Genomic DNA, 14,430 nt, shown 5'->3' with positions numbered 1-14,430 from the left:
CTAGATCTTCTGAATCAAATGTCACCAACTTCTGCATGTCATAATATATATTGCCCCACCAAACTGAGCTTCAATTACAGAGCAGCCCCCAAATTTTCAAGCATAATCATTCTCCTGCTAACTTCTGGCCATCAATTGCCATCAAGCCAGATTATGTGATTCCACACTCTTTACCCATTTACACATCTATCCACTAATGCCCCAACCAGTTCAGGTCAGGCTCGCCTCTTATTAAACCTATTTTCAAATGTCATTAAAAAAAAAAAAAAGTTTATTTATTTTGGGAGAGAGAGCGAGAGAGAGGGAAGAGAGAATCCTAAGTAGGCTCCACGCTGTCAGTGCAGAGCCCAATGTGGGACTCAAACTCATGAACTGTGAGACTGTGACCTGAGCTGAATTCAAGAGTCAGTTTCTTAACTGACTGAGCCACCCAGGGGCTCCAAACCTATTTTCAAATGTCTTACAGTGCAGCTTACTCTACCATGATAGTTATGGGACCTCTTCTGGCATTTATTTAATAGAACACACTTCCAGAAATGGATATGCTGGTAAAGTTTATTTACATTACATTCTATCATGTCAGTCACATTTAAGTCCTGGAGATTTGTATTTACATATAGCATAGAGTACATTCCTGGCAGAATTCTTTTTGTCTTAGCAAAACAAAAACAAAAGCAAAGAAACAAACAAAAAACCCCAACAAAACAAGATGCAATTGATCTGACAGTTGGGTAGCTTAGTGAGCATCATGCTTCTTTGGGGGTCTCATCTGGGATTTTAGAATGAACCGTATCCAAAGGCTGCCAGTGGCAACTCATGAGAGAGTCATAGAGTTCCTCACTTTTCACCATAAACTCCTTGTTCAGTTCTTCAATATTCAAATGAAGATCTGGATCTGCAGAAGCCAATAACGCATATGGAAAAAAAAAAAAGTGTTACAGGACACATATTAGAAATGGCTTGAAATGAGAGTTTCATAAAAACATCAGCAGGAAAATATTGCAGACGTTTCACGTTAGAGTTTTTAATCTGCGCGTTTCCTTTCAAGAAGATTTGAAAATACAAATGGGAGCTGGGAAAGTAGCATGACCAGGCTCAACCAGCGTCCCCGTGGTGGAAGAGATGGAGAAAATGGACGGATAAAGAGATGTTTTGGAGATGGATGGACAGCATTTGGAAATGGGTTCAATTTGGGGCAAAAGAGAAAGGGAGGGTCAAGGATGAGCCCTAAGTTTCCAGCACGAGCACCTGGGTGGACAGGACACCAGCGAGCCAGGACTAAATCCGCAGAACGGGGCTTTGAAACAATAAACATGTTGCTTTATTTGCTTAATTAACAGATTGACGTAAGTGAACAAATTGTTTATAGCAGCCCATTCAGAAACAGAGGGGGGCACAGGCTTCCTTCTCTGAAACCTGGAACCCTATGGTGAGGTGGTGTTAAGTTACCATGAAAGCGTCAGACCTAGATATTCATTCCAACTTGTCAGGTTTCCAAGGTGCTGAATGCCATCCGTTTTTTCCTCTCCTTGTACTGAATGTAATTGAAGCAGCCCTTGCTGTGTTCCTCTGTAATGTTTGCAAGCCTTAGCTCACTCAGGACCATAATTTTTACTTCCCAATACTCATAAGGGACCACACTATTCATTTGTATTTGTATGCCTGTCCTGGACTAAATATTTGTGCCCCCTAAAATTCATTGAGACACTTACTTCCAATGTGATGGCATTTTGGAGACGAGGCCTTTGGGAGACAATCAGGGTTGGATGAGGTCATAAGGGTTGGGCCCTAGTCTGATGGGATTAGTGCCCTTATAAGAAAGGACACCAGTGATGGTGTTTTATGTTTCCCCCACCATATGAGGACATAATGAGAAGGAAGGTGGCCGTCTGCAAGCCAGGAAGAGAGCCCTCACCAGGCACTGAAGCAGCCAGTACCTTGATATTGGACTTCTCAGTGTCCAGAACTATGAAAAATAAATTTGTTATTCAAGCCACCCCATCTGTGGTATTTTGTTACAGCAGCCTGAGCTGACTAACATCCTTCTGTGCTTATTTTAGAACCAAGATTATCAACCGTCATCATAGGCCTAAAGCATCATATAACTTTCATGAGCTACTTCCTACTTTTCTTCCCTGGAGTCATTCGTGACTGTGTTGTCTGATTTTTATTGTTTAGAGCTTCCCCTCCCTTTTTATCTTTCCTTTGAGAACATCTGGTCATAAAATTAGATTTTTTTTTTTTTTTTCTGAGCTTTCTGAAATTCTCTTTCTTAAGGTCATGCCCCAGGGTTCTTTCCTTCACCGTTATGGGCAGGTATTTGTGAAAAGGCTCCTGACTTAGGTTCCTGGTCACAGGAAAGGTGTCAGGACCACATCCATATAAGTACTGCCTGTCCTCTAACCTGTGGCCTAGAAACAGACACAGTGTGGTCAGCTATGAACCCCAGATTAACGATTTAGGCCCTTCCAGTGACATTGACCCTAGTGGTAGAAGAAGCCCATAAAAGACAAACGAATACATCTTCCCTAAGCCTGGTGGACCTCTAGACCAAGCTAATCCAGCAGCCCCTATCCACATGTGGTTATTCAGCACTGGAAATGAGGTTAGTCCTTATCAGAGAGGTGATGTAAATATGCACTGCATTGCAAAAACTTGGTATACGCTTTTTAAATTCCTGGGGTGCCTGGGTGGCTCAGTCGGTTGAGCATCTGACTTTGGCTCAGGTCATAATCTCACAGTCCGTGAGTTCGAGCCCTGCATCAGGCTCTGTGCCGACAGAAATATTTCAAGCATTGAAATTAATTTCATCTGTTCCTTTTTAGTTTTTAGTTTTTTTTTTTTTAATTTGGCTACTAGAAAATTTAAAACTCTCTATGTGGTTGGATTTGTGTTTAAATCACATTTGCCCTGGACAGAACTCCCCCCGCTCTATGAAGAGCTTATACTAACCACCAAAATTGCTATTACCTGCCAGATGAAGTTAAGACACTTAAAAACAGTTTAGAGCTATTGTCACACTTTGTAGGAGGTTCGTTTTCACATCCCATTCCACAGATGGGGCACTGATGTCCTAGAGGGGAATTTGCCTGGAATTACAGAGCTTGTCAGGGTGATTTGAACCCAGGCGGTCTGCATCCAGAAAGTACACTTATTGTGGGTCTTTCTCTGTAATTTTTATACCGTCCGCAGGACTGGAGAAGGCAGGGAGAATGGACTCAGGCTTTAACCAGAATGAAATTCCCCTGAGAGATGGAATGCGTACCTTTTCTTCACATTTCAATCAAATGTATTTGGATAAAACTAGAACTCCCCCATAGCATTTAAAGATTTCTTTTAAACATCAGTTTCATTTCATTTGAACACTGAGCACCTGTTGACTTGCTGACTTTGTATTAGTCACTGGGACTACAAAGACAGCTGTTCTCACCTTTGATGCAGTCATGAGGCAGTGGGGGGGGGGGGTTGGTCTGCTGGGGGTCCCCTGGGGGTGGAGGAAACCACCAGATGGCCATGTGATAACACAGGCAGGTGGTAAGAAACTGGCAAAGGTGTTCTCTCTGAGAGTCTCTTCTATTTTTCTTGCCTGTAACTTAAGTAAAACAAGCCACACATTTTCTCCCCTTCCTCAATTAATAATAGGGTCCTGCTCTGGGCATTTCGTACCCATGCACTTTCTTTCTTTCAAAATAGATCAGGAACTACAAGCAGCACTGCCTAACCCTACAGACTGGGCCTGTGAGGTCCCCCAGGAAACAATAACCCTGAGGGAAGTTAGGAAGCCAAAGTCACAGTGATCACCTCCTACTTCTCCCCTTAAAAATCAAAATTAAAGCATTACTAATCCCAAAGTTTAAATTTATGGAGGAAACTGATCTTAAAAACAATTTATTGTCTTTTTATTGTTTGGAAATGTCCCTATTTCCTAGTCCTTCAGAAAGACCCAAACAGGTGGCTTAGCTCAAGCTTCCCACAAAAACAATTTCCAAAAACCAGATGAACTGCTGAAGAAAATGGCTTACGCAACCTACGTAGGAATTTTCCAGTAGAATCTCTCAGTTTCGAGCCAGTTGAGTAATGAGTAACCTTGGGAATGGATTAGTTTTGTTTTCAACCATGGCAACACAGGGTTTACGTTACCTTCCAGTGGGTTTTCATCTTGCTTTTCTGCCAGAGCCGTGCTTTCCTACAAGGAAATCAGTATGTTAGGAAAAAAAATAAAGATTTACTATCAACACATGCTTTTAAAGAAAACACTCTCTGTCAAAAATAATATCTAAGACACTGAACTCCCTTTAGATCAAATTTGTTTTGAATTTTGATTTGAAGAATCTTTAAGTAATAATGACCACAGTTATGAAATAGGTAATCTGAGTCAACAGATGAAAAGTCACAAAGGAGGAGCATGCCTAACCAAGGCCTCTGGCCTCCCTGAAGCTTCTGGAACTAACTGGCATCCTAGGGCCTGGGCTAGGAACTAGACACCAGGGACCCTGGCATCCAGACTCCACGGTCCCTGCACTAAATGCCCAACTCTCTGTCTGGACCTCTGCCCCTATTTCCAGATGACGACTTGTAAAATCTTCACGAGCACATTCTCCCTAGAGCCTTCTAATCACACCCGGACCCCACAGCTCAGCTAAGGACCAGGACAATAGGTGCTTAAGCAGATAACAGAGACTATAGAAGAGCTAACTAGTCAATGAGAGAAGTGAATTCGAGAAGCACTCCCCAAATAAATTTTGTTTGGTTAACCCAGACCCTATTGGCTCTCCTGGGACAGGCTAAGTTTCTATGACTCCTCTCCATAGGCACCTGCTGGGAAGTGTTTCTGTTAAACATGTACAGCTGTTCCGAGGAACCAAGCCATCCAGGAATAGCCCAGGTAGCTCTTGGGACCCAATGAACTTCATGAAGCCTCCCTTGCTAAGAAGAACAAGTTTATACTGAAAACCAAAGAGCCACTGTCTCTTCTTTTCAATCTGTCAGAAAGCATCCCTCCCTTTCACTCTGAAATAGGTCCTGGTTTGGAAAATAAATTATGTAGTTACCATAAGTTTAATCTCACCATTGGTGTATTTTTTCCTGTTTAGAAACAGCTAAGACAGCCAGAATCTGGGCTTAAAGGAGGCCTTTCTCATAACACAATGCCCGAGTAACCTCACATTTCCTCCTTTGCAATGTGTGCTCAGGTAACTGTGGATCTCACCTGACCAGGATGCAGGGAGCAGGTGCTCTATGGAGACAGAGCATTCTCTCTGGTGTGAGGGTCACCTGGGCAGTACCTGCTGTTCTTGAAGAAGGGCACATCTACTAAATTTCGCTAGTGGTTTTGCTAATGTTCTGCTAGCAGAGTGCTAACTCTGCGGGTGAGAGTGTGGGACCATTGTGCTGAAGGAGCCCAAAGACCTGAGAATCATTTTGAACACATCCACTCCCTCTGATCTAAAGACACAATGTCAAAACGCACAGGGCTCTTGGGAGGCTAACCTCTTATCCTGGAGACACAAGCGTTAAGAACACCAGCGTGCCCCAGAGGGGGAAATGGACAATAGAGCTGGGACATCTGGCAGAGGTCATCCTTTCTTAGGCGAGAATAAAGCGAGGGCACTCGGGAGTAAAAGAGGCCCACGGCAAAGCCTCACCATTGTGAATACTGCTGAACAGCTTCATAACTGGGGACTCCCGCCAGGAAAGCAGGCAGGTGGCACAAGTGTGCTAACCACAGCCACGAAAGTGGATAGATTTCTAATTCTTGACACCGTGTGTTAAGAAAGGAAGGAAGGAGGGAAGAAAGAAAGAAAGAAAGAAAGAAAGAAAAGAAAGAGAAAGAAAGAAGGAAAGAAAAGGATAGAAAGAAAGAAGGAAAGAAGAAAGAAAGAAAAGGAAGAAAGAAAGAAAAGGAAAGAAAGAAAGAAAGAAAGGATGAAAAGGAAAGAAAGAAAGAAAGAAAGAAAGAAAAGAAGGAAAGAAAGAAAGAAAAGGAAAGAAAGAAGGAAAGAAAAGAAAGAAAGAAAGAAAAAAAAGAAAGAAGGAAATAAAAGGATAGAAAGAAAAGAAAGAAAAAAGAAAGAAGGAAAGAAGAAAAGGAAAGAAAAGAAAAGGAAAGAAAGAAAGAAAGGAAAAAAAGGAAAGAAAGAAAGAAAGGAAAGAAGAAAAGAAAAAAAGAAAGGAAAGAAAGAAGGAAAGAAAGAAGGAAAGAAGGAAAGAAGGAAAGAAGGAAAGGAAGAAAGAAGGAAAGAAGGAAAGAAGGAAAGAAGGAAAGAAGGAAAGAAAGAAAGAAACTGCATGTTACGGTAATAATTTGACAGGAAAGTGGGATGAAAATCCCAGCAGGTATCAACAAAAACGAGAAGAAAGAGGCAGGGGACAAGGAGACAAAAAATGGTTAATTTCTTTTAAAATTTTTATTTATTTATGGGGCACCTGGGTGGCTCAGTGGGTTAAGCATCTGACTCTTGATTTCAGCTTGGGTCATGATCTCAGGGTTCGGGGATTTGAGCCCCGAGTCGAGCTCTGTGCTAACAGCACAGCGCCTACCTGGGATTCTCTCTGTCCCTCTCTCTCTGAGGGACACCTGATTTCTGCTCTCAAAATAAATAAATAGCTCTTCTTCTCTTCTGCTCACCTGATTTCTGTCTCTCAAAATAAATAAATAAACATTAAAAACGTTTTTATTTATTTATGTTTCTTTGTTCCTTTGGTGGTGTTGTTTCTTACTGTCTTTTCTTTCTTTGGTGTTAATTTTGTTTTCTCATGAGTGGGCAGAAATCAAGAAATACTTTCATTTTTGAAGTTGATAATGCAGTCAAACCTATACTTCTCTATTTAAAGATAAGGGTAACCACAGGAAGACACATAGACTATCTCCCAAACTAGTGAAAAAGAGAAGGGGTAGAAGAAAAAAATGTGCTAAAACCTCAGGTAATATAGCAAAATTTTCTTTTTTAAGTGATGCAACATCAAACATCTGCTAACAGGGTAAAACCCGATCTGGGTTTAAAAAGAAAAAAAAAACAAGAAATATAACAAGATATTTTATATAAAAGAAGGCACGCCTAAAACATACTTGAAAAATTGAAAATGAAAGTTTGGGCAAAAAAAAAAAAAGAAGATACCAAGCAAATGTAAGTTCTAAAAACTGAGGGTTGAAATATTAAATCCAACTCTGGGTTTAAGGTACAGGCCATCCCATGAGGAACACTAGGAAGCAAACTGGAGAGAACACTAACACTTTGCTCAGTGCTAATTTCCATAATAGGCAAGCATCTGCACAGTCAGATAAAAGGGGGTATAACTAACAGAAAGAGAGGTAGACAAAGAACATCGATGAGGTCACAGAACGCAGGTATCATCAGGCAACACCTTAAAAGGTATTTGCCCTCAATGATAAGCAAACGCCTTCCACACCTGTCATGTTGGTAAATTGCACACGGAGAGGCAAGCACACTCACAACAGCAATGAGAAGTGTAAACGTAGACAGGCTTTTTGGTGAGTAATTCGCGATCCGAAATTTTCAATGTTACATCCTTTAATCCCGACCTTCTACTTCCGGCAATCTATCCTTAGGCAAAGAACACTCTGACAAATGCTTGGAGATCAGTAAACGTTTGTTGAAGTGCTAAGAACATTTAAAATGTTAGCCCCCAAGGGATGAGCTAATATCACAGCTCGTCCAAATGGGCAACTTTTAAAGAAAGCTCTTTCAAAGCGGGTACGTCTCGGGGAGGCGGGGTGGCTCAGTTGGTTAAATGTCTGAGTCTTGACTTCCACTCACGTCACAATCTCATGGTTCTTGAGTTCGAGACCCCCACCGGGCTCTGTGCTATCAGTGCGCCTCTGTCCCTCTCTCTCTGTTCCTCCCCTGCTTGCGCGCATTTGTGCGCTTGTGCGTGTGCACGCTCTCTCTCTCAAAAATAAACATTCAAAAAAAAATTAAAGGGGAACATCTGCTAATGCCACCTGTCAGCAGAAGCAAGCAAGGAGTAAACCAGTATGTACTACACAAGTTCATTCTTGTTCAATTCTCCGCAAACAGAAATAAAGCCCAATCACCCTGATTTAGCAAGAGAAGAAGGGAAAAATCTAGAGGACATGGGTGTCCTTGAACAGGGGTTTCTTCTAACTGGGGAGGAAATGGGGAAGAGGAAAGGACAAGGACGGGGGAAGCTTTCTCTTATTCTAACACAGAAATCTGTGCAATTTCAGAAATAGCTCGCATTAGTAACCAAAACATTAGAACAGTTCTTTTTAATTTTTTAAAAATGCTTATTTAATCTTGAGAGAGAGAGGCAGAGTATGAGTGGGGAAAGGGCAGAGAGAGAGAGAGAGAGAGAGAGAGAGAGAATCTGAAGCAGGCCCCAGGCACGGGGCTGTCAGCACAGAGCCCCTAATTCACGAGCTGTGAGACCATGACCTGAACCGAAGTCAGGCGTTTAACCGACTGAGCCACACAGATGCCCCTGGAACAGCTCTTAAAAGTATGTTCATGTTTTCTGCTATTACAAAACAAAAACTATCTCTAGTCCTATTTTAAGTGTTTAAGAGTAAAATCAAGGGGCACCTGGGTGGCTCGGTGGGTTAAGCCTCTGACTTTGGCTCAGCTCATGGTCTCACAGTTCATGAGTTCGAGCCCCACGTCCGGCTCTGTGCCCACAGCTCAGAGCCTGGAGCCTACTTCGGATTCTGTGTCTCCCTCTCTCTCTGCCCCTCCCCCAACTCACACTCTGTTTCTCTTCTCTCTCTCTCAAAAATAAACATTTTTTTTTCTAAAAAGAGTAAAATCAAATGAGTGGTAATCTAAAATTTAGCAGTAAGAATTTAAGCACGGACTTCATCAGCCTATAATTTTGTTTTTGGAAGACAGTGATGACTTAAATTGTGGGCAAATCATCAGCTTTTCCTCTCTGGCATTGAAATGGGGAGCAAAAGCCATGGCTGTGGGAATTTGAATGAGAGCATCCGGAGGTGTGAAGGTAGGAAAAAGATACCTCCATGCTGGGCTCACGGACGACACAGGATTCATTTCAGGGAGGGGTACCTTAGGTGTGACCAGACTTGCAGCTGGGCGTCCGGAGGTCTCACGCACAGAAAGGTTGTGTCCATCTCTCTCTGCTGCACAGCCGTAGTCATAGCCAGAGAGGGAGTAACCGCTGTGCTGCTGCTCAAACCAGCTGCCCGATTGGTAACCCAGGCAGGGCTGGAACACGGGCTTCCCCCTAATGAGTGGAGGGGAGACAAGAACGACATCACCAACAAGGTAGAATCACTCAAAACTCTTTCTTCTTTCCCAGGAGGCTGTGGTAAAGATGATTTCTGCGTTAACTGTTTAAGGACACCAATTTCCAAAGCGATGGTTTGGAAATTGCCAAAAAGCACGGAAGAAACAGAGCATGGACGCCCTTCATTTTCACTGGGAGTAGGACAGACCAGCTCACCTTTGCCAGTGCCAGTAATAAGTACTTGGTTGAGCTATGCCACAGCCTGCAAAACTCTCCTGCCCAGCCATTTATCCAGAAACTTTGCAAAAAGAGACCAGGTATCCACAGTTTTTATTCGGGAAGCAATAACTCCAGCTCTGGGGGCTAAAGCCTCTCACCCAGCAAATCTCTCTCCCCACTGCCAGAGAGAGCAATTAACATAGAAGCAGTTCCTGCTGGGTGATGAATTGCTTGACTTTTGTTACAATGGGGTTAAGGCATGGGTGGGGTAGGAGTCTATAGGGGTCACCTGGGGGGACCTTCTGCACGCTAGCAGCTGGCTCTAAGCTTGCCAGCGGCCTCTCCCAGCTCCAGGCCCAGGGGAAGGCAGCCGAAAGCCAGCGGGGGCACAGAGGAGTGCGTGTTGAGCAACTGTGAAACCCACTGAAGTCTCCATCCCACCCTCTACAATTATTGAGTCATTTGTAACAACGAAAACCGTAAAAGAAGTACCGCACTGTTGATGTTTCCCTCCTCAGTTCACTTATCTGCTAACTATTGGAAGCAGCAATTAGTGGACTTTTTTTTTTTTTAATAGCTCTTGCAGGTTGAAATCATTACCCCGACCAACCAGTGGAAAGAAGTCCTAGAAGGAACACACGCGCGCGCGCGCACACACACACACACACACACACACACACACACACACACACACTAACCTACCCTCTTAATGTGGGTACAGGAAAACATTTTATTTTTTTTTTATTTTTTATTTTTGGTGAGATCTGATTTATTCATACATTGCATACATTCACTTGCCAAACATTGACTGAACATTTCTTTTATATGAGAAACAAGGATCAAATAGAGTAGAAAGTATATAGGATCCAGGAGTCAGAAGACCAAGGTTCAAATCCTGACTCTACCTCTTCATAACTGTGATTATGGCAGAAACAAATATCCCTAATGAGTCATGGTTCTTCCATGATTTTTAAGGTGAGGATAATAGAATCTTCTCTGCCTGCCTTTAAGGATTATGGTACAGCTCTAAAGAATTCTGTAAATTATAGCTTTCCAAATAAATGTCAAATGTATTTCTTATGTGCATGAAACTACTTCATATGGAGGATTTAAAAAAAAATCACCATTCTTTTTACTATACTTTGGTTTACAGGAAAACATTTTAAAGAAATAATACTGTGGCTCAAAATTATTTAAAAACACCAAATACAGCATGCTTTCCCAAATTTCAACGTGCATATGAATCACCTCAGCACGTTGTTTAAAACGTAGGTTCTGATTCCATAGGTTTGGATTAGAGCCTCACTCAGATTCCGCCTAAGTAGCCAGCCTACACAGTGTCCAAATGTGAGAAGGTAACTTTTGAGTCCAAATAGGGGCACTTCGGGTCTGGCCATTTCCCTGCAGCTTGTTAATAAGTGCTTGATGTAGTCTATATTTGCCGGTGTTGTAAAGAATAATAATCATGAATTCAAATCATTCAGTTATTCACCCATTATTTACTGAACAGCTACTTGTGCAAAGCAGGGTGATAGAGTGGGGCCTACACTCCAGATGTCCCCATGCTTCCTGGGAGAGGTTACTGATTAGCAGCTCTGCCTCAGCTTGCTGGGTGCCAGCCACTATTCAGTTTCCTTTTCTTCCTTAATAACAAATCTCAGGGGCACCTGGGGGGCTCAGTCAGTTAAGCGTCCGACTTTGGCTCAGGTCATGGTCTCATGGTTTGTGGGTTCGAGCCCCACATCAAACTCTGTGCTGAGTGCTTACAGCCTGGAGCCTGCTTCGGATTCTGTGTCTCCCTGTCTCTCAAAAATGAATAAACGTTAAATAAAAATTTAGGGGGGGAAATAACAGCACCCTGATTTTATTTGGGGGCAGAGATAGGCCTCACTAAAAGACATTTCCTAGTTCCCCAAGTGCAGGTAGATGTGGCCGAGCGGCCAAAGTCTGGCTAATAAGACGTAAATAGGACTATTATAAGAGGATTGAGGACAGCTGTGTGGGCCAAGGGTGTTTGCTTAACTGGAAGGAGACCTGTGGTACTCCACCCTTTCTCCGGACCTAGGGCTAGGATTAGAGATATGATGGCTGGAACCCAAAAGCTGCACCTATTTTGGCCTATGAGGTGACATCAAAGGGGAAGCCATACACCGGAATATAGGATCTGAAAGAGAGAATGTGTCTGCGTGCCTGATGACTCCTTGTACCAGCACTAGATTGACTCCCTCCAGATTTCTTTTACTTACGAGATAAATGTCTTGTTTAAGCCACGGCTGATTTAGGTTACTGTATGAAGTTAAACACAATTCCTAACTGCTAGAGCAGCTTAGCCTTCAAATAAAACCTATCAGTTGAGGATTCTTTTTGTAAAACTTTCATCAGTGTTTTGTTCCTTCTCTTTAGAGCTGGATTTTGTAAAAGGAAAATCAGAATGTTGCCTATAAATGGGTGAGAGAGCCATCGCTGGAAAAGAAAGCAGAAGTTAGACGTTTATAATAAGGTGGTTACAGAGGCTGGGGAAGGAAGTTAATGTCGTGTGTCTGAATCCCCCAGCAGCGTGGCAGGAGCTGGGGACAGAGGGCCAGGAGCAAAGCTCCAGAGAAGATGGACACTCAGGGGCTTTGTTGATGACAGCGACAAGGAAGGGTTCACAAATGCTGTTTTGCTCTTTAAAAGCCCCAAAGGCCAACTCCTCATATTTCACCTGTCTTATTCCCTTGAAGCAGTTGAAGCAAATTTATACCAGGAGAGACAATTGGCCAGTGTCCAGGGGGAAGTAGCCCACTCTCAGCTTCTACGTGCAAAGGAGACAAAAAGTCCTCTGGGAATATGCACATGTACCTCTGTAGTCCTAAAAGTTAAGACTTGCTACCTGCCACAGTGAGAAAGTGGGGTGGTGGGGAGGGGTAATTGAGCAAAAATATGAGACTCTCATATTTCTAACATGGCTGATTTTTCTCTGCTGTATCCTGCTTTTTAGCACAGCATATCCACCTTACTACCCACCCCCCCCACCAAAAAAACTGTTTTTTTCTTCAGCAAACCAAACAAAGCCAGGCACTCCATAAATATTTGTTGAATGAATGAATAAATCAACACACAGCTCAAGTGTAAAAAGCTTTTTGATCAATAATTTAAAAGCAAAACTAAAAAAAAAAAATCCTGTTGTGCTCTGGTGTTAATGAACTCTTAACAGTTGGTTGTTTCTTGGCAACTGCAGTTTTCACAAGAAGAGGATTAAATGGTTTTTTGCATCCTGTGTTTGGAAAGAGACCAGGAGGTTTGCAGGAAGTATGCTCAGCTCGAATCTAGTTGAACAAGTTTGTAATTTTGTATTGTTTTTCTTTAGACAGTGAAAAACTGCTTTTCTTTCTTCTTTGTTAAAGAGAAAGTTTGAGCCCAAGGAAATGTAAAAAGTAGTAGCATTATAGGTCTACTGTCCCTTAGCTGGGTGGTTTTGAGTTACTTTTCTAGACCTATTTCACATTTATAACCTCAGACTGGATTAGTGCATTAAAACAATTTTTTTTTAATGTTTATTTTTGACAGAGAGAGAGAGACAGAGCATGAGCAGGGGAGGGGCAGAGAGAGAGCGAGACACAGGATCCAAAGCAGGCTCCAGGCTCTGAGCTGTTAGCACAGGGCCCGAAGCAGGGTTCGAACCCACAGACTACGAGATCATGACCTGAGCCGGTCGGAAGCTCAACTGCTCAACTGAGCCACCAAGGCGCCCCAGGATTAGTGCATTTTAACTTTAGAGGCACTAATCCTTTTGAAAATGTAATGAAATTTTATCAATGCTCTCCTTCAAAAATGTACAGAAACAATTGTGCATCTAATTTCAAGGGCTGGAGAGCCCTCAGAACTTATCCATAAACTGCCCTAGAGTGGGATCACCTGGATAAATGCTTCTCTAAGGTCTTCTGAGCTCTAGAATTGGTTCCAACGATTTCTAACAGTTTTCTTTTTTTCTTTTTTCTTTTTTTTTTAATTTTTTTTAACGTTTATTTATTTTTGATACAGAGAGAGAGAGACAGAGCACGAATGGGGGAGGGGCAGAGAGAGAGGGAGACACTGAATCGGAAGCAGGCTCCAGGCTCTGAGCCATCAGCCCAGAGCCCGACGCAGGGCTCGAACTCACCGACCGCGAGATCGTGACCTGAGCTGAAGTCGGACGCTTAACCGACTGAGCCACCCAGGCGCCCCATTCTAACAGTTTTCAAGATAAAACATGAGACTTCAAAGAAATGTCCTATTCACTCATTCTTTGTCCCATGCCCAGCCAACATCCACTGCACCTATTCACACCCCTCTCACTTTGGTAGGTCTCTGGTGGACACAGGAAAGAGATGGTGAATAGGAAAATAAATAGTAAGATAACTTGACTTTTTTTTTTTTTTTTAACATAATAAAGATAACCAGCACAAAGCGAAGGAATTAGTTTAAAACAGTGAATGACTACACGTGTTTCCGAGACAGAGGGTTAGTTTGACTACAGCATTTTCAGTGCCTGGGGAGCGCTTACACGTGGAGTCGCTAAAGCCTGCAGAAGACAAAGCCTTCCCTGAATTGCAATGACACCCAAAGCATTCAAAGAGTAATCATTTCTACAAGACCCAAACCAGCGGAAATTAAAACAAACACGAGTTAGACACGTAGCGACAGTTCAGAATACCAGAGAAACACATAGTCTTGAAAACAAAAGGGTCAAAGTGCTGATCCTGTAGGATGCTGCAGGATCAGCACTCAAGCGGGGGTTGAAGAACTGACACCGAGGATGCCATCCGAATTCCTGCTTGTCAAATCCACCTGCTGTCGCCTTTATGAGGCTCATTATGACGCTTCAGGATTTACTCCGATTTGTGCAAAGCTGTCATTTCAACAGACCTCTGAATCTCCACACGTTATGAGAATTGCAAATGCTAATTAAGGCGATCTTGGCTTTCATGCATGTTTCATGTGGTCCCTAAACTGCGGGGGCGGGGGGTG

General features: G+C 42.7%; 1 protein-coding gene across 1 annotated transcript; it reads right to left on the bottom strand.

The window, feature by feature from the left end:
- Positions 1-579: 579 nt before the first annotated feature.
- On the bottom strand, positions 580-9,509 carry CB2H6orf52 (chromosome B2 C6orf52 homolog). The gene is made up of 4 exons (XM_007073182.2): positions 9,439-9,509; positions 9,042-9,219; positions 4,141-4,186; positions 580-895 (listed from the first exon to the last, which is right to left on the bottom strand). Exons 1-4 carry the CDS (start codon positions 9,507-9,509, stop codon positions 747-749), a joined length of 444 nt encoding a protein of 147 aa, XP_007073244.1. The 3' UTR covers positions 580-746.
- Between the last annotated feature and the right edge of the window lie 4,921 nt (positions 9,510-14,430).

The sequence above is a fragment of the Panthera tigris genome, chromosome B2 (assembly GCF_018350195.1).
Source record: "Panthera tigris isolate Pti1 chromosome B2, P.tigris_Pti1_mat1.1, whole genome shotgun sequence".
NCBI classification, from domain to species: Eukaryota; Metazoa; Chordata; class Mammalia; order Carnivora; family Felidae; genus Panthera; species Panthera tigris.
This window is presented reverse-complemented; position numbering and strand designations above follow the sequence as displayed.